At 42.5% G+C, this 20,547-nt stretch overlaps 1 protein-coding gene across 1 annotated transcript in view; it reads left to right on the forward strand.

Annotated features, from left to right (window-relative positions):
- PKHD1 (PKHD1 ciliary IPT domain containing fibrocystin/polyductin) overlaps positions 1-20,547 on the forward strand; it is a 409,206-nt gene that overhangs the window by 212,565 nt on the left and 176,094 nt on the right. The window contains exons 49-51 of the mRNA XM_059701438.1: positions 3,021-3,213; positions 5,022-5,217; positions 16,818-16,883. Of these exons, the coding sequence (XP_059557421.1) occupies positions 3,021-3,213; positions 5,022-5,217; positions 16,818-16,883 (455 nt within the window). The remainder of the gene's footprint in view (positions 1-3,020; positions 3,214-5,021; positions 5,218-16,817; positions 16,884-20,547) is intronic.

Genomic DNA, 20,547 nt, shown 5'->3' on the forward strand with positions numbered 1-20,547 from the left:
GGTCTCTGATTGATCAAGGGGTTAGCATCAGATTATTAGATGCCCTTTGGAAGGAAATGGCATCGCAAGAAAGGTACAAAAGTCCTAAAGACAAATAGAAATGAATCAGAGTTAGGATTCAGTTGCTTATTTGAAGAGGGGGGTAAGTTTTATAAGGGCCTTCTGAACCTGGAGAGTAAGGTCTGAAAAATGGCTTCTTCAATAATCGAAGTTACAATTTATAGAAACTAAACCAGGAGAAATTACATCCTGAAAATTGATGCTGATGGAAATTGAGAAGTAACTAAGTCTAGTTGAAGTGACCAGGAGGATTTTTGGGGCCACATTGTTGGAATTAAAAAGCATTTCTGGAAATATCTACCCAAAAGATTATATTATAACATATAGAGGTAATATTTTCAAGGTGGTATGCATGATATCTTAAGAAAAGAGTGACAAAATATAGGTTGAAATTAAATGTAAACAGATGGGTGGATAACAGAATTCTTCTTTTGGTTTATAGTTTAAAATAACTATTTGTAAAAGTAGTTTAATTGAGAGCAGTTGACTGGAAAAATAAGAAATTTAAGTCCATAAGAAAACCTTAGCATTTTCCTAAACCAGGGCTCACTAATAGGGTAGATTGCCTGTAGGTGCCCAGAAGAGGTTTTCTGACCACCAAACATAAGTGTTTAAGTCCTCTTGGCGAATATTCTATTGATATGGAGGTTGACCATATTAAGCTCTGTTCACTTAAGATCAAAATGCTTATCTTCTTTGATTAATAAGTTTACATGAAATCCTCTGACACTCATGTGGTTTTCTGGGTAGACTTCCCGTTGGAGAGAAACATCACTAAGGGGCCAGTTGAACTGTTAAGCTGAGCCATGATGATTGAGAACAAATGGGTAGGAGATACAGGGGAGAAAAGTAAGCTTTCTAAAGCTTATGTAAAGATTAAAAATCTATAATAATAAAAGCGTAATATGCTAATTAGACTGGACGTCCTTCCGGACGTCCTTCTGGATGACCTTCTGGATGAAGCCAGGGCTGCGAGGGAAGCTCAGGTCTCAGGTGCCAGAGGGAAGCTGGTGCTGGCACCCTGGGGAAGGAAGGCCTACCCTTGCATGAATTTCATGCATTGGGCCTTTAATTAATAATTATAAATGTTATAAATGGAGGAGGAATTTTAGAATGTGAATATCCCATGACTGGAAGAAGGGACAGAATAAAATATGGAGGAAATTCCTACAATGGTCAATAATCTTGTTCTTTAGTTCCAATTTAAATTCTGATATACATGTGAAAAAAACAAATGCTAAGGATCCTAAACCCAAAGAGAGAAAGAAGTCTCCCCTACCCTAAACATTCTAAAGATTTCGTTAATGCTGCATAGGGAAATCTTAGAAAAGCATAGTTCTTTTATTCCCTATGCCCTGATTATTTTTCATCCCTTTAATTAACTTACAGATTAAACAAATACATTTAATCGTAAAAGGCTCCTTAGCACTAAAAGTATTGAGTGCGTTTTTTAATGACCAAGTAAACCTCTAGACATTAAAATAAGTAGCACAGGATGGCAAACCTGGCCCATCTGAGGTTCTTAAATGAGCTGTAGATAGATCTTGTTTGGCTTGCTAATGGTTACTGAATACTTTACATAGGTTATCTCTTTAAGTTTCCCAGGAGCTAGATGAGATACATTCTACTGTTGTCTCCATTGAAAAAATAAAAAAAAAAGAAAGCTTGAAGAGGGTCAGTAATTTGCCCAAGTTCATATACCTAGCGCATATAAGATATAGATTTCCAGTGTATACCCATTTGACCATAGTCCCCAAGCACTTAGCACTAAAACAGTTTCCTTTTATAATATGCCACTGGATTGTAAATTGGCTGTGGATATGCTCATGCTACACCTCACTTTGAAAACCCAACATCCTTCATCTCATTTCCCTCCTCTTTGAGAATTTAATTATCTGCCTGCAGCAAAATGCCACAGTTAAAGGTTCTTATGAAAACTAAAACAAAGAGGGAAGGACAGTCATAATGTGTATTGATTTTTATTTTGCTTTATTTTTTTCCTGTCCACTTTGACTTTCTTTTATGGTCTTAGCATGTGGCTAACCCTATTCATGTTCTAGTGAAATCTTAAAAACCAATTTCTGGAATTGGCTGTGTCAAATCATTTACGGAAATGAAAACTTTATAATTCTACCTGTGACATTTACCTAACACTTTTGCCACACTCTGGCTCAGTTTCTTCATTTGGTAAAATGCAGTCCTTCTAGAAACCCTTTAGGAAATTGGCACCAGCTTTTGGGCGAGCTCTTCCATGCATTCTTTCTTTATTTAGTAGACATGATTTGAGTGCCCATTGTGTGAGGGTCCTGTGCTAGGATAGCAAAAAGAAAATATCTCTAACATAAGGATTTCACAACCTATGCTAACAAGCACAAAAGCAAGCCCAACAACACTGAGGTGCTATAGTAGGTGTGAGCACTGGGCATTGTGCAAGCCCACAAGCGAGGAGCCAGGCTACGTCCTCCCTCTGGGGAAGGCTACTGACGCCATTCCTGCTGGGCAGTGGGAGGTGGGCTTCTGAGAGCACATCAGGTTCTGGCTCTCAGTCATTGCTCCCAATAAAGATATCTACTGACTATATAATATATTTTCTGCTGTGGAGAAAACTGGTCTACAGCAAAATTCTGGTCATGGACTTTTTAAAAAAAAATAATAGACTATAGTCCTGGTATATGTGAATTCATTGAGATGGCATTTTAGTGGCATCCGTTATGAACGTTACTACTCCAATCCACCAGACCAGTGACATGCACAGACAATGCAAGGACAGCTTCGCACTGGGCTGTTTTGACGCATGCAGTGACTGCTGGAACCTCCACAGACACACAGAGTAGAAGGGGCCTACAGCACACACGGAGAGAATGGAAGATGAGTCATAACTGATGGAAGAAGAGTACATTAGATCCAGGATGAACAAATAACTTAAAACCCATTTTTTTTTCTTTTTAAATTCATGCTAGAACTAATGCTCCGGATGTTTCTTATGACTTAACCTTGACTGACAGCAGAAATAAGACAACCACTGTCAACTATGTGCGTGACACATTGTCTAACCCTGATGGCTGGATGGCTCTGCTCTTGGATCAAGAGACCTACTCACTGCGATTTGAGACTCCTTGGACCAACAGATCTCTGCAGGGAATTTATTCAATGGTGCGTTCCACTTCCAAGTGCTTATGATGTTTCCTTCTGTAGAATAATAGTTCGAAGGTATTAGCATCTTTTGGTATTGATAAAGAAAACTGCAGCAGCATTTGACCAGATGAATGTATGACTGTAACTTGAATACGGTGTGTGTGTGTATTTGAAAATTTTATAATCTGTTTAATAAAATTTTCAAGTTTATGTATTTCAAGTTTATATATATTTCACCTTGAGTGCAGATTGGTTCTGCCTGAATTCTTAGGTTTATTAATACAATAAAAGACAGCTTCTAAGCAATCTATAGAATTGTATTCTTATATTATGGGTTAAGAACCAACTTAACCCAGAGAGGAGTGTTTGTAACCCAAGAAAAATGCCTTAACAAAGCATTTTTATGTTGCATACTGCCACCTTGTGGTCAAAGATTAACTTGTAAATGAAGGTCTAGGCGTCAAATGGTTAGGGGGAACAAACACAGGAATAGTCATGTAGGAAGTGGGTGCATTTACTGGAAAAAAAAAACACAACAACAAGTAAACTGGTGGATTCCCTCAAGCTTCTTTTCTTCCTTTGAACACGTTTCTTTCTTCCTGTCTCCTAATATTTATATTCCCTACAAGCCCCGAGAGCGGTCTTAGGGAACTAGAAGCTGGTTTAGGTGTGCCATAGTTCTGAGGAGTTCAAAACAGAATCTGTCTTTATCCTCTCACCACCTCTCTGAGAGCAGAGAGCTCTTTCCTTCCCTAAAGGCTCCCATGAGAACATTTCATGGAATTTGCATAAGGTAAAGGCAGCCGGTTGGTGACTGGTTTCTCTCCTGGCGCACACTCTCCAACTGTGTGATATGGGACAAGTTTCCTGAACCTCTACCTGCCTCACTCTCCTCATCTGTAAAATGGGGCATGAACAGTAACAATCACAGGGGATATTTCAAGGATTGAATGACTTTATGTGAGTCGTACTTAAGCATGTAGCACTGTGGTTCTTAACCTTGGCTGCACATTAGAATCACCTGGGAATCTTTTTAAAATCCTGATTTCTGAGCCTCATCCTCTGGAACTTCAGTTTCTTTGTTATGGGGTGGGGCCACAACATTAGTAACAAAGAAACAGAATTTCCAGAGGATGAGGCCCAGAAATCAGGATTTTAAAAAGATTCCCAGGTGATTCTAATGTGCAGCCAAGGTTGAGAACCACTGATGTAGCACATGCTACAGCAGTGTTCGCTATTGCTGTTATAAATGGAATGTACTGCCAACGTTGCCTGCCTCTTTAAAGGGATTCCAGACCTAGCTCTGTCTCGTCTAGCTATTTGACCTGGGACAAATCAATCCACTTGTCTGGGCCTTGGTTTTCTCTTGTGTTAATTAAGGAAGTTAAACAAAAGGAAACTTTTGTCTTTCCGTCCTCACCTGGTATGATTTTGTAAACTCTAGTTCTGAGTTTGTTACGAAGTGGATTCAAAAGAAAAGTCGTCTGGGTGCAAACTACCTTATTTCTAAACAACTCAGTGTTTTTTGTAGCTTTTTTAAAAAAATACATTTTATTAATTTTTTACAGAGAGAAAGGGAGAGGGACAGAGAGTCAGAAACATCGATGAGAGAGAAACATTGATCAGCTGCCTCCTGCACACCCCCTACTGGGGATGTGCTCGCAACCAAGGTACATGCCCTTGACCAGAATCGAACCTGGGTCCTTTCAGTCCACAGGCCGACGCTCTATCCACTGAGCAAAACTGGTCAGGGCTGTTTGTAGCTCTTTTTATAGGGGAGTCTTCCTTCCTAAATAAGCTCTATTGTATTTTTCTCTCACTTCAAGTACTCAGCAACATTTGACAACTTTGCTCCTGGGAATTACCTCCGGCTGGTCCACACAGTCCTGTGGCCTTCCCCTGACATCCTCATAAGGTGCGGGAGTCAAGTGGGGCGGTCGTTGCCCTCTCTTCCATCGCCTGGTAAAGACCAAGGCTGTGACTGGTTCTTCAATAGCCAGTTGAGGCAACTCACCTATCTGGGTAAGTATAATTGCATGGGCATTTTTAAGGGCACGTAGTAAGAAACCACCGTTCACTCTTGAATTTTAGACAGTTGTGCTATGAAACGGTGGGGAACTGAGGGAAACAGCTGTGTGTTATGGTTAAGTGGATGGGCTTTGAAATCAGACTGCCTGGGTTTAAATCCCAGCTCCAAGTCTTACTAGCTATGGGGCACTGAGCAGCTGCTCTTTTTCTCTGAGGCTCAGCCTCCTCACTTATAAAATGAAATAATAGGACCTACCTCAAAAGATAGGAAATTATATAAAGGATAATATGTAAAACTTTTTATCAGAGTGCCTAACCCATACCAAGTTCTTATTAAACATTGTTATTAATATTTTCAATTCACTTTAAGGCACTGTTATATTTGTAGAAAGATCGAGTGCATGGGAAAGACAGGATGGCTTGGTTATGGCCACAGATATTAGGAGCAACAGAGAGGACAGGTGACAGCTACAAAGAGGAGGAATGAAGAGTGAAGTTACTGTGGAAGGTGAGGAGGAAAGCCTTGGAAGGGGATCCAAGGTCAGGAAGGTGCGGAGGTGTGGAGGGCTGATCTGAGGATCTGAGGACTAGGGTGGGCTGTCTCTGTCTTGCATCAGGATATAGCATACAGGAGGCAACCTACTGCTATTTCTCTCTCTCTCTCTCTCTCTCTCTCTCTCTCTCTCTCTCTCTCTCTCTCTCTCAACAATACACATATCCTCACGTGAGGATTAAAACAAAAAGATGTAGGATGCAGGAACCTCATCTTATAGGACCAGAAACCCTTCTGTGATTGCAGAGTAATAGATGGCTGAAGGATTTCTTTATCATCTTATTGTGCGTGCTTCATAGGAGTTTTCTTTTGACTTCCTGGTGTTTGTCTCATATTCTTGTTCTATCCCATGTCAGCATTGGTCATTCTGAGCACTGTGATGTCCGTTTACACCAACCTCAGCTCAGTGGGGTCTGTAAGGAGAATCTGTCCAAATGGGTCTCTAGAATGTCAATTTTGTTATCAATTAGTCTTAACAGATCCTGGTCAGATTCAGGAGAACTCACAGCTCCTCAAGTCCCAGCCCCTGCTACAAGCCAGTCTTGTCCCTAAGGATGTAGAGAGCTGGGCAATTGTCCCGAGTCCCCGGCCCCGCTCCCTTGTGCCTAGCTGTATGTCCACTGAGTCTGAGCTACACTTGGGCCCGGGGATGGTGACATGTTAATAGCGCCATAGAGGAGAGTATGGTACTTCTCTGGTATTTTTATCTTTGCCAAATGGATTGTTGTATATTTTACTTGCACTGAATTGTAATGTTCAGATTTTCTTTTTGATTTGATACATTCATAAATGTAACCTAAAGCTATAAAAACTCAGGAGGGACAGAGAGCCTGTGACTGGTTTACCACTCTGGAGGGGAATACCAGTAGCAAGAGCAAATCGCTGCCATTAATTTTAACTATGACTTTTCACTCGGTATATATTATAGAGCAAAATTTAATTTCAAATGGTACTTGTTCTATTACGTAGTGTGCTCTTCGGAAACATGTCCATTGGTCAGATTCTGTTCATGAGCTGCGGACAAATTTGAATTCTCACATAAGCCAAAATGATAAAGGAACATTTGGGGCTTAAAGACAAAATAAAATAAAATCACACAATTACAGATTTTCTTCCCTTTTGATAGTACTTATTGAATTAATAGTAAGTGAAACTATTATTCTATATATACTAGTATATACATATATGGTATAAATACACATACCATAAGTATGTATAAGTATATATATTTATGCATAGATGTACCTCTGCATATGTATATTGTATATATATGATGCAATGAATATTTTAATGTAAAACATTTTAATTAGGTATATATTTTTCATTAATTTTTACAAAGTTCTTTGTCAGAATACCCGGGTATTTCCACCCTTTGAATAATATGAGTTGGAAAAGGAACAGGAAGTCGCAGAGGATTGGTTGAATGTTTAGTGAACTTGGAGACCCTTGTTCCTTGGAAAGGATTCCCAGGGTTCCCAGCAGTGGCTCTCAGGGTCATTTGTGCCTCCTGTACCCTCTGAGCATAAGGGGTAGAGAGGAGGCCAGAGCCACGTCTGTTCCCATTTTTGGGCTGGCACAGTGAGGACACCAGGACCCAGGGGGAACGGAGGCTCCTCCCGCTCCTCCTCACTGGTACCCATGCAGCTGTCTTGGGCTGCATGGATTTGGTTTGATCTCCTTTGTGCATAGTTTACAGCATCTTTAGGAGGGCTCAGGATGCCATGATGCCTAAATGGCAGTGAGGGAGTTGCAGCTGGTACCTGTTTCAGTTCTGTGCCATGCATTTCACATATTGGTTAGTTTACTTAATTTTTTTTATTTTTTTATCATGTGGTATTATAAGTCTGTGATTGGCCTATTTTACACAAAATGCATATAATCTAAGAAGAAAGCCCAAGTACAGACCTCACATTCTGTGTGGACATATTCCTGGATGAAAAATCACCGGGAGAGTTGTATGTACAAGTTTGATTTCATTGTAGGGAAACTGCTTGGCCTCCTTCAGGTCCCCTGAGTTTCCTGTCAGACTTTCAGGGGGGACAGGGATGGAAGGGTCCTGCTCCTTTTCCTGGCTGGCTTTCACTCAGAGTGCTGCTTCACTGACCATTCATTTGTTGACCACTTCTAAGAGGATCGTCTTTTGTATTGTTTGAGACCTAACCACATCCCCCAGGAGAGGAATTTTTTAAAATCACAATTATATTCATTTCCTGCATTTGGCTACTTCATGTGTTTTATTTAAGATACCCGACTAACCTTAGACATGGCTGAGAATGGGAGAAATCAGAACCCAGGCATTCTAGCTCCTGGCTATGGATCCCTCCACTAGAGTGTGCTGCCTGCCAAAGAATCATTGATCACTGACCAGAAAGGGTGGTGCTGGGGGTGCTGGGCAGGGTCATGGGAGAAGACTTCTCGCTGATCCCCAGTGACAAAGACAAAGAATCCTGTACATATAATATCTTTGACCCTTGCATTTCTCTCTCTACCGAGGCGAGTCTTGTCTTTGTTCCGCAAACATCTTTATGGAATGCAGGTTCTTTGGAAAGCTCATGGCCAGAGCTTAGGGCTTAAGGTTTTAATCAGTGGCTGGCTGGCTATTTTACCTGGGGCATGGAATTATAAATGCTCCATGCCTCAATAACTTCATCTATACAGCGAGGTTAAGAATACTGACTTATCTCTTGGAATTGTGCTACAAAACACCCAAACATCCTCAGGTGTGATTAGTGTGCCATGTTACCTTACTCAAAATTTTCTCAAGAGATTATTTCTTTAGAATTTTTTTTTTATTTCCTCGGAACATTAACAACGTCACAAGCCTTGAACTCATCATCACCTTTCTGAAAAGGGTCTCATTTTATTTTCCTTGACTAGATTTTGTTAAAGAGCTGAGATTCATCATGATCATATGACATATATGACATATTGTTCCCATGATTGAAATTTAATACCACTTAAGCAATTGCTACCCACAGAATAAGATAACCTCGCTCATTTAAAGAGATCTTGTAAGGAGATTGGTTCAGGTGGACTTTCTAAAGTCCTTGAGAATGCTGCCCATGGAGCCACTTATAAAACTGACCACAAGTGAAGTACTGTGTGCTGCGGTTGTGTTAGGACCCGGAGGGGCAGTATTTGATGCGATTAACTATTATGAATGGTGGTTCCGAGACGTAACCTCTATGCCATGCTTGGGATGGGTATGCCTGTAGAACAAGTGTTCTTTCTCATTTTCAAAGCCGGACTCAAAGCCAGCAAGCCCATCTCCCCATTTATACCATTTGATTCCCTGGCAGCTTCTGGCTCTGCCTGACACAGCCAGCTTCCCCCTGCCTCTTTCCCTGCTGTTGTTTTCCAGGGCGGTTTCAGTTCATGGTGAACTATTTTTATTTTTTAGTTACATTAACGCTATGAAATAATTAGTCAGCTAATTAATCTGGTTTACAAGCTTTGTAGGATTCTTCAGCTGTCAGTCAGGCCCAGGCCCGAGGCCTACATCTAGTCTCAGCTCTCTCGCCCATGTGATTCCTGTTGCCATGGCTACTGGCTGCATCTGCTGACACCCCACTCTCTATTTATTGCTTAATTAAGAATTTCACGCTCAGCCCTTATCTGCCTCTAAGAACAAGCGCACACTGTTAAGAAATTCCAAATATAGGCCCAGGCACAAGGAAAGCCTTTCTTGCGGGCTTGGCTGGACGGAGCCCCTCTCAGGATCTTCTCGGCATCCCAGCAGCCACCCTTCAATCAAAAATCGTTAAATGGGACAGAGATAATGAGCATGTCGCATATCAAAAGAAGGATGTTTGCTTGATCCCAAGGAGGAAAAGCTGCTTGTCTCCATCTCAGCTCCACTTCAAAGGGAGATGAGACCCCCTCTTCCGTGGGGCCTGATAAAGCCTCATTTGTTCTGGGCTTGACTTATGCAAAAGGTCTGGTATGTCCGAGTCCCATTGCACAGACGTGGCCTCCCCCCGCCCCCCCACCTCTTGCCTCCACCTCCACCAGCCCCTGCCCGGCCTTCCGCACACTGCACACTCGTGTGTCAGCACTTAGGCAGCTGGGTCCCCCTGAGCATCAGGCGGAGCGTGTAATCACCGACTCTCCACCGACAATGGCCACTTGTAAGGGGGTGGCCAGGAGGAGGTCTTCCTCACAATAGGAACACAATTATTGCAGCTGCTGGGGAGGGCCAGGCTTCTTCCTGTAGAAATAGAATAGGGCTTGCTCAAAACAGGGGACGAGGTGGGGGTGGAGGGGAGGGAGGTGGCGGGGGTGGACAGGGCGGGAGGAAACAATCTTGAGTTGATTATTCATATTCTGACTCCTGGAAGCCCCATGCGGAACCAGTGGGGTTCCAGCAGCTGCTCGTGCGCAGCCCTCTGCTCATAATTGTACATTCTGTCAGGGGTCAACTTACTTTTGACCCTGTCCTTTCATATCGGTAAAAGGCTCTTCAGGACAAACTGTTGGGTTGTGGCAGGGTGCATTAAACACTCACAGGCCCTTCCACTTGCTTTCTCCCCCCACCCAACCAGCAGCCGGTGATAAATTCATATCAGATGCTGAGCCATTCTCCGCTGCCCTCCTGAGTTCACACAGCCCTCACCCCGGCACCGCGATGCTGGGACAATGTGTGGGGGCGGCAGCTGAGAGAGTCCGCCTGCTAGGCTCACAGGCTCCTGCGTACCACCTTTCTCTGATCGGACTGAAAAGGGACATGTGTAGCCAGGCTGGCCAATGCTTGTCTCCAAGTGTCCCCCTCGCCAAGATAAAGGCAGGCCGTTTGGCATGAAGCCGGGGCTGTTGTCCATGAGGGCAAGAGGGCTGAAGTAGGGAGACAGATGGACTGTATTGTCTGCACCAGGTGCCCTGAAGAACTCAAGTCACAGGAGGCTTGGAAAAGATGCTGTTAACTTGCGAGCTGTGAAAATAAGGGATGTTTTCCTAAGTTTGCGGCTAGAAGATCATGGATACTGCTTAGGGTTTCTCTTTTCTCAGAGCGCCGAGGGCACCAGGCTGGAGCAGGCTGCTGCCTGGACCCTTCTGCTCTTGAGCTGGTCCAGAAGACCCCGTGCTGCTCCTTGGGATGGAATGCTGCTAGGGTCTAAGATGGAGAGCTGACTCAACTGGCTGCCAGATCTCTTTGGGAGGATTTTATAAGCAGAGCAGAATCGTAATTCTTCGAAACTCTGCAGACATGCCATGCTGTGTCCCTCTAAGGCAATCTATAGCATTCTAGTTAATAAATTAATTTACATTCTTATAGAAAACTCATTCCCCCAAGATCCCCAAGGACTTTTATGGGTAATATGGCGAACTGACTTCAGGGAAATGCAGTAAACTTCATGGCAAAAATACAGAGAATGGAACAGGAGCTGGAAAGGTGAGAAGGGATTTTGCCTCTTGATGACAAGCAACTTCTTCAAAAGGAAAAGGAAGGAAGAAAGGGAGGAATGGAAAGAAATAAGGAAGGAAGGAAAACTAAGAAGTCAGAACCAAATACTTTTTCTAGGGATCCCTGATTAAGGAACTAATGCTTAGTGACACTGGCAGCTACCCTTCGTTCACAAAGGGCCGGGCACAGGTGGCCATTAAAATGATCACCTCACATCTTATATTTTGGGAATATAACATGCTTTGCAAGCTTTTGGTACAATTGATTAAAAGTAAGAAGTGTGAACATGCGGATCTCTTTTTTATTTGGGTCTCCTCACTTGTTAAGAACACCTGCTTCTGAGAACAAACCACATTTTTGAGAGTATGGATGAGAAAAGTTGTAAAATTCCTCAATTTGGTGCCTTCTAAGTGTGCCTCATGGGCAGACAGCTGGAATGCATGGTACCAGGCCCATCCCTCTAAGTTCTGGTTCTGTAGGTCTGCACAGGGCCCAGGAAATCACAGATGCCCCATGAGTGGCAAACATTTATCTGCATCAAAAAAACAATTGTTATTGTGTGCTAAGTTAATTGAGAAGATTTAATTGAGCTAACTCTCAGGACTGTGGTTAATGCAGATCTATCTATTGGTGTCTCGGTCAAGTTCTTTTACTCTTACACTTAAAAAAAAAATCACTCTTTCAAGGATGCATGTCCCTGGGGATAGTAGAGGAATCAAAGGGGATCACAGAATTTTCATAAAATGTTTCTGTGAAGGTTTTTAAAAGATTCTGTGTTATAAGGGCCGAGGTAACTCTGTGAATGTCTCTAAAGCTGGAATCAGACAGCAGTGTGGTCTTGTGAACCAAATCCTCCCAGGGACCAACTGACAAACCAGCCTTCTCTGTGTTTAAGTAGCGGAGGCTAATGTCTGGGGAGCCAGGTCCAGTGCATTGAACAGGTAGGTAGAAACAGCAGGTGTGTGAGGCAGATCTGGGGGGAAAAGGTGGTGGTAGAGAACAGGGCAAGCTAAGCAGAAAATTCAGAGAGAGGACCAAATCCGACAACAGCTAGAGAAGGCGAAGGCATGGGTCAGGGTGAGAATGGACCAAATCTGCAGACACAGGTCACAGTGGCTGTTTTGTGTTCTCTCCATGTGTGGGCAATGGCTGACTCACCTATATGCATGTGGGCTGAATGAGAGCTCCTAATATGTGCCTAAACCTGAAGGGCAAAGTCGGAATGGGAATATAAATAAAGAATAAAACAGGAAAGGAATCTATAACCTGCTAAGATGCCATGTGTTTCTTTCCATGTAGGTACCTATTTATCGCTCTAAATTCTAAGAGAGAATTATTCATTTTTTCTCTTTCTTAGTGCCCCAGTGAGGACACAATTCGCCAGACACAGCACATAGCTCTGGTGGGCACTGGTATCATTTCTAGCTGAGCAGTTCTCTTTCCTCTTACCGGGAGCTATTTTCTTAGCACTTTTCCCTCTTCCTCCTATCTGAGCTTGCTAGCTCAGATCATATAACACTTGTCAGCATAATTTGGCAATAATTGACCCATATACTTCTTTTCTTTTTGAGGACCAACCAGATATTCTTACAATCTGGGAAGGATCAACTGCAGTAAGTCTCCATTTATAAACAGAGCAGATTAACCATTCTCATATTACAAACACAGAATCAGAAATCAAGCACTGAGAAAACATATGTACAATATCACAGCTTGTATAATGCTTTTAAACTCTTCCCGAGACAATACCTTTATTCTCAAATGATTTTCGTATTTATCCAAATTGGAAATGACACTTAACATTTACCCTGTCTTTTTAGAGTCAAAGCACTTAACAGATTTTAGCAGAGCTGGTTACATTGCTTACAGCTCTATACCATGGCTCATCATGATTAGGCGCAGCTGTAAAAAGAATAAAAAGCATATTTCTTGGGTTTTGTTATCTGGCTCTTAGAATCATAAGCATGTCATAATAACAGTGGCGATAATAGCTGACTTTATTTTCCATTATGTGCCAGGCACTGCACTAAGTGTATTACATTGCTTCATCTTTTCTTCCCAGTAACCTTTTGAGGTAGATAGTAGGATTATTCCCATTTTTTAGAGAAAGTGACCGAGGTTCAGATGGTGAGTAACTTGTCAGGTGCCCACATCTAGGAACTGAAAGACCCAGAATTCAAATTTAGGCTCTTGGACTCCAGCATCCACCTTCTTCCCCACCACTCTCTATGGCACCACTCTCACGACGCGGCAATGGTGTTTGGAAAGAATTAGCCCTCCAAGCCATGCTCACATGCTCTGACCCAGTCCGCAGAAGGGCACGTATAAGTAGTGGTGGGATAGAAAACCAGACTTTTCTAATCTTTTCTACTTTTGATAACTTTCCTCCATTTCCACTGGCACAGAAACTACTTTTCTGAGATTAAATGATAGTCACACACTTGCTTGAATGAAGCGAGCAGTAGCTCTTCAATGTACCCTTTCAGTGTCTGTTTAGGGGCAGAAGATTTAGAGGAGGTGGGAACCTTTTGTTCAGCTGCGTGTGTAGCAGCTGAACAAGGTCAATGGCCACTCAGTTCAGAAGCCGCTGGTGCAGAGCTACAGACGTGAGAGCTCCCTGAGCCAGGAAGCCTTGGTTGACCAAGAACAGGAGCTGGGCAAGTGAGTTAGTGAATGGAAGGACGTGGGACAGCCTGTGTTGGGAGTTAGATATGTTGAGGGTTAGCCTTTTCAGTTTTAAGGTTACTCATCACGATGATAACTATAATGTGCTGTAAGTACAGTATCTTTTTCACCAGGGGACTTTGGATATATTGATTATGCTCCCGCTACTTCAGATTTCATCACCTACCTAGTGGGGAAAATTGTTTCTATTCTACCCTTCCTCCCCCTCTTCCTCTTGTAAGTTAAATCAACACTAATAAAAGAGAAAAATGGTAATTGGCGTACGACGATACCCTTTTCATTGGCTAATCAGGGCTATATGCAAATTAACCGCCAACTAAGATTGGCAGTTAACTGCCAACTAAGATTGGCAGTTAACTGTCAACAAGATGGCGGTTAATTTGCATATGTAGGCACAATGCAGGGAGGCGAAAGGAAAAGCAGGAAGAAGCTCCCTGCCACTGACAGTGATCGGAAACCCAGGGGGGAGCTAAGAGCTGGGGGGCAGGGCAAAGGCGGCCCTGGGGCCACCTTTGCCCTGCCCCCCAGCTATGATCGGAGAATCAGGTGCCTTTTCCGCCCTGGCCAGTGATAGCAGGAAGTAGGGGTGGAGCCAGCAATGGGAGCTGGGCACGGTCGAAGCTGGCAGTCCCGGGAGCTAGGGGTCCCTTGCCTGGGCCTAAAGCGGAGCCCACGATCGCGGGGCCGCTGCAGCTGCGGGTCCCCGCTGCCCGGACTGGACGCCTCAGCCAGAGGCATCCTGCAGGGGCAGGGGCGGAGCCCGCACGATTGCGGCACCCCCCGCTGCCACTGCAGGTCCCCGCTGCCCGGGCCGGACGCCTAGACCAGAGGCGTCAGGCCTGGGCAAGGGGCCGATCCTGCGATTGGAGGGTGATTGGGGTCAACGCCTGAGGGCTCCCAGTATGTGAGAGGGGGCAGGCTGGGCTGAGGGACACCCCCCCCACACACACCCAGTGCACGAATTTCGTGCACCGGGCCCCTAGTAAATCTATAAAATGACTAGAATGACTTGAAGTACACCTTTATCGGTAACTTTACTTGTTTGCTTTCCTTACCTCAGTGGCTGGGTCTTAGGGAGAGGGCAGGGGTGCCCTGAAATCTACACCCTCCTGGAAACTGTCCACAAGGATGACCTCTAAGTGAACTGACTTCCCTTTCCAAATGATTCCCGGAATTTATTCTCATTTTCCTTTCTTAGAGTTTGATTCTGTTATAATATTTCAATTCCTTTTGCGGAAGGGTATTCTATTGTTACTGCCTTTGCTTGGTTTTAGGTATCATCTTGTTCATATTCTCTTTTGCTTCTCTTTCCATTTGAGCTTAACTTTTGTAGTATTTTGTTTTTTGGTTCCTTAAGAGGATTGTTTCCTACCTTTATTTGTTTAACTTGTTGAAATTGTCAGTTAGGTCCTGGGTATCCAGGGTAGAGCACTATAAAGTTAGGATTTCTAGATTGTTCCATGAAAATTAAGTATCCAGCAATGTTTAATGTCCTAAAGTACATGAGAAAAATCTCTTCCTGTAAGATTTAAAGACAAAGCAAACTAACAATGGATGCAATTGTTATCCTAAATTAACCACAGTTGGTGCTGGATAAATATTTGCTACATTGAGAGCTAGCTTAGGCTAAATATCACAGTATCATTTTAAAGCACTTTTTAACTTTAGGAAATGCATAGGTCAGTGTGAGCAGAAGTGGATAAATTAAACATTCTAGAATAAAAAAAAAAGAGATAAGATGCTACGCTAGTGGCTTTATTGTTATTATTACTAAAGGCAGAAAAGTGGGTGAACTATGCAATAGGACAGAGAATATAAGTGAGGTCTTAGAAGTAGTGATGAAGTAGAACATGGAAAAGAACATGCTGGCCATTGTACCTGACAAACTCATGCCTTTTATAACCGGAAGAAATTAAACTGAGAACAATTATCAAAATCTGAATAGAAGACTAGGAGAGGTCTCATCATAGATTCCTTTGGGGGTGATTTTCTTTGTAATATTCAAAATCCTATGCTTTATAATTAGGAAGAATGATCCTTGTTCTATTTCATTCTGTGGTGGAGGAAGGGCTCAAGGTCCCAGGGAATGGCCAGTGGAGAGCGTGGGTTTGGCCAAGGTCTCAAGGCTGCAGCCTTTAGCAGCACCCAGCCCTCCAGTGGTGGGGAGGTGCTGGCTCCCATGACATCTGATAAGGCAGAAAGGTAATTAACCAATAAGAGACAAGGTGTTACTGAAAAGTGGAGTTCGGGCACCTGATTACTAATTAATCAGGCGTGAGAGCACCTTGTAGATGCATTCACTATTTAATTATAGCAGCCTCTCTTGGCAAAGGAGCATATGTTCCCAGCTTAATCTACTGGTTTATACTGACATCAAATTGTCATTATCAGAAAGAATCAGGCCTTTTGATTATTTCCACTAATTTATTGAACACTTAAAATTAATGAACCTCAGGCCTTTTAAATGTACTCAGTTGGTTTGGAAGATGGGAGGGAATAGGGGGGTGGGGTGGAGAAAAGCCTTCATTAAAAGGACAATTTGTTTGGATAAAGGTAAAGCAAATACATTTCATGGGTGATCTGAACTCTATTGCTAAAAATCATGAACTCTACAAGCTGAGCTTTCAAAAATGACAGAGAGGAAATAGGGTATGAGGTGTGCCCTGCTGCCCAACATTGGTTTCCAAAGGACATATGGCTAAAGGTTTTTATAGCCTATTTATGTGCCAAATCTCTAGGAGACCTCACTGCAGTTAAGTTTAATGAAATAAAAGCAAAGAAAATCAAATGTTGGAAATCAATTGTTAGACTAACTACTAAGGATTTTATTTTTTATTTTGAAAATTTCGTTATGTTGGGGAGAATATAGCACAAAGCCTCCTTTCTCACATATGAATATCCTTCGTATTAAGACACTCTTCGCCTCACATCCAAGTTGTGGCTTTTTGTGTTCAGTTTCAGGTGAAGGTCAAGTCCAAGTGATTGTCCAGGTGAAGGAAGGTATGCCCCCAACTATTTCAGGTGAGTATTAACCCACAAAGTAGAAGTTCCTGGCACATCACAATGTCCTCCAATAATAGTTCCACAAATTCTTCCTATCATATTGTTTGTAAAGAGGCAAGTATCAGTCCTAATGGTTTTATGCCTCACTGCTCTCTATTGTGTCAGCCCTATAGCTAAGATGTGTCTGTATGTTAAAGAAAGATATACGAAGGAACATTTCAAAACATTGGAAAGTAAGAATGAAAAGATGTAAATAAGCACATTTTATAAATTATGGACCAGATGTGCACACAGGAGTCCAGATCTGCAGATGGGCCATTAGGCCCCCAACAAACGGAAAGAAAAATTCAGGGTATCTCAAACCTTTAATTGTTCCCAGTAATTTCAGGAAATCAGGGTAAACAAACCATCCCCCAAAGTCAGATGGTTCTGTGAAATCTTTCTAACTCATAAAAGCCAAATTTTCAAAGACGAAATGACTCATAAGCACCTTCTAATGTTTTTCATTGTTTTTGTTTATCCTGAGTCAATTTACCTATACATTGGCAGCAGGGAGAAATCCTTTCAAAGGCTGAGTTTTCCTTTGATTCCCAGTGGCATTTTTGTCATAGGTCAGAGCAGAACCCATGCTAATCAGAAAATGGTAATTCCTCCATTGAAATGAATAAATAATTGAAGTAAAACTATAAAGTAGAAGTACCGATGGTTGCTAATCCATGCTTATTGGACTAGAAGAAATGTGATTCTTTGTTTTCATAACTGTTTCTGCTCTGTCATAGCATTTTGATCTTTGTAGCTGATCTTCCTTCCTTCCTTTCTCTCCCTTTCCTCCTTCCTTCCTTCCTTCCTTCCTTCCTTCCTTCCTTCCTTCCTTCCTTCCTTCCTTCCTTCCTTCCTTCCTTCCTTCCTTCCTTTCCTCCTTTCTGCTCTTTTCTTTTCTTTTGAAATATCTAAGAGGCTTTATTCATTCTCATTATGAAGCAACTTCTTTTTCTATTTTTAAATTTTAAAAAATTTATCTTTCAATTATAGTTGATGTACAATATCATATTAGTTTCAGGTGTACAGCATAGTGATGAGACATTTATATACCGTATGAAGTGATCCCCCCAATGAATCTGGTATCCGTCTGGCACCATACATAGTTATTACATGATCATGGACTATACTCTCTATTTTGTACTTTACATCCCCATGATTATTTTTTTTAAGATAAAAATCTCATATTTATTTATTTATTTATTTATTTATTGCTTAAAGTATTACAAAGGGTATTACATATGTGTCCATTTTATCCCCCCGCCCTAGACAGTCCCCTAGCCTCCCCTATTCCCCAGTGTCTTATGTCCATTGGTTATGCTTATATGCATGCATACAAGTCCTTTAGTTGATCTCTTACCCCCCTACCTCCTGCCCCCCAACCCTCCCCGGCCTTCCCACTGCAGTTTGACAATCTGTTTGAGGCAGCTCTGCCTCTGTATCTATTATTGTTCAAAAGATTATAATGGTCTCTATTGTTCATAGCTGGCAATTTGTACCTCTTGGTCCCTTTCACCTTCTTCTATCATCTTCCTAACACCTCTTCCATTTGGCGACCATCAGTTTGTACTCTGTATCTATGAGTTTGTTTCTGTTTTGTTTAGGTGGCTCATAAAAGCCTTAATAATTGAATGCCTCTCATGTGAGGTACAAGAGGAGACAACAATGGGCAGTAGTCTTTGACTTTATGGGGTCTTATGGTCACTTGGGATGTCAATCAAATGACTGACTAAATTTCCTTTAAAATAACTGTTATTAAGGGAAAGTATCTTACAGTTCTCTCTTCTCTGAAAGTTCTGTTTTCAGAATCCCCCAAAAGACATGAGATCAGTTAGGTCAGTCCCCATTTTGTAAAGAATCTAGCTATTGGGGAAGCTCTTGTGCTAGGACCCTTCAGAGGATACTGGGCCATTTATGGTGGCCATTCCTGGTTCAACCAGCTGTAGCCAGGGTGGCCATAGCACTTAGTATGAAGATTTCTGTATGAAGGTCTCTTTGGAAGGACACTGTGGGTGGCCAGCATCCAGGGACTTTTCAGCAGGGTCAGTTTAACTAGGAGATGCTTCATTTGATTTCTCAATTACAACATGATGAATAAATAGAAAGCCAATGCTTTATGGAAGTGTAGACTTTTAATAAGGAAAGAAACATCATAGGCCGTCCTATCCAATTGCCTCATTTTATGAATGAGAGCATTCGAGCCTAGAGATTAAGGTTTACTTGGTCATATCAGTAGTGAGTGGTTAACCTGGATGAGAACTCAGTTTCCCAGTTCATTCTAATGTTCTTTCTGCTTTACCATACACTTGCTAAAGTACTTAAACTCCCTTTTATGGCATATGTGAATTTATGAATTAGATCAGAACCAATTACATGTAGCCAGTTTTTCTAGCCTATAAATTTGGGACAGAAAACTACCCCAAAATGCAGGGAGTTACAGAGTTAGTACATTACCATTCTTTAGAAATAAATTCGGATATTAATGTGGTTCTCAGACATAGGCTGATTTCCATAGTTTAGGGTATATGCAGATGGAAAAATTTAAATAAATATGGGTGTATTTTGTGTAATGAATAGCTCTATGAAAAACAGTAAAATTATTGCAGTATCGAAAATTCTTTTTTCCCCAGCAAACATTTATTTTTAAGCTTTTGTTTAATTTCAGACTTACAGAAAATTTGCAAGGGTTGTACAAAGAATTTCCATATACGTTTAACCTAATTTCCCCCAATATTAACGTTTTACCAATTAATATTATAGAAAATTCTTGATCAATACAAGAATGGAATAATTCATGGAGTTCTATCTATATGTTAACCTATTCAGAGATTCAGTAGAGTTGTAATGTAGATGAAACATTTTGCGTTAAGGTTTCCTGCTACAGAGAGCATCTTAACTCAGTCATTTAACTAAAGGCTTATTCTGTGTACAAGATTGTGCTGGTCACTGTGGAAATAATAGACAGGAAACTAGAGACAGCAGAAGTTAGGGGACATATGGGCCAGTTATGGGGAGAGCAGAGGAGGTGATGTGATGTAAATTGTTGTTTGAGTACTTAGTGGTTTGGGGTACAGATTTATGTGAATTTGGGTCAAGATGGTACCTAGTTTTCTGAATACCCCAGTGAAAGCCTTTCATGCTCCCCAAACACTGTGGCTTATTGGTATCCTCTTAGTGCCCATGATGATTTATAAAAGACTAGGGGCCCGGTGCACGAAATTCGTGCACTGGGTGGGTGGGGGGGGGGAGTGTCCCTCAGCCCAGCCTGCCCCCTCTCACATACTGGGAGCCCTCAGGCGTTGACCCCCATCACCCTCCAATCGCAGGATCGGCCCCTTGCCCAGGCCTGACGCCTCTGACAGAGGTATCAGGCCTGGGCAGGGGACCCTCATTTCCCCCCATCACTGGTTCTGCCCCCAGCCCAGGCCTGATGCCTCTGGCCCAGGCATCAGGCCTGGGCAGGGGACCCCCAGACCTCTCCGATTGCTGGCTCTGCCCCTTGCCCAGGCCTGATGCCTCAGCCAGAGGCGTAGACCCCCATCACCCTCCGATCGCCTGATCGGCCCCTTGCCCAGGCCTGACGCCTCTGCCAGAGGTGTCAGGCTTGGACAGGCGACCCCCATCTCCCCCCGATCACTGGCTC

Source organism: Myotis daubentonii, chromosome 6 (assembly GCF_963259705.1).
Source record: "Myotis daubentonii chromosome 6, mMyoDau2.1, whole genome shotgun sequence".
In the NCBI taxonomy this organism is placed as follows: domain Eukaryota; kingdom Metazoa; phylum Chordata; class Mammalia; order Chiroptera; family Vespertilionidae; genus Myotis; species Myotis daubentonii.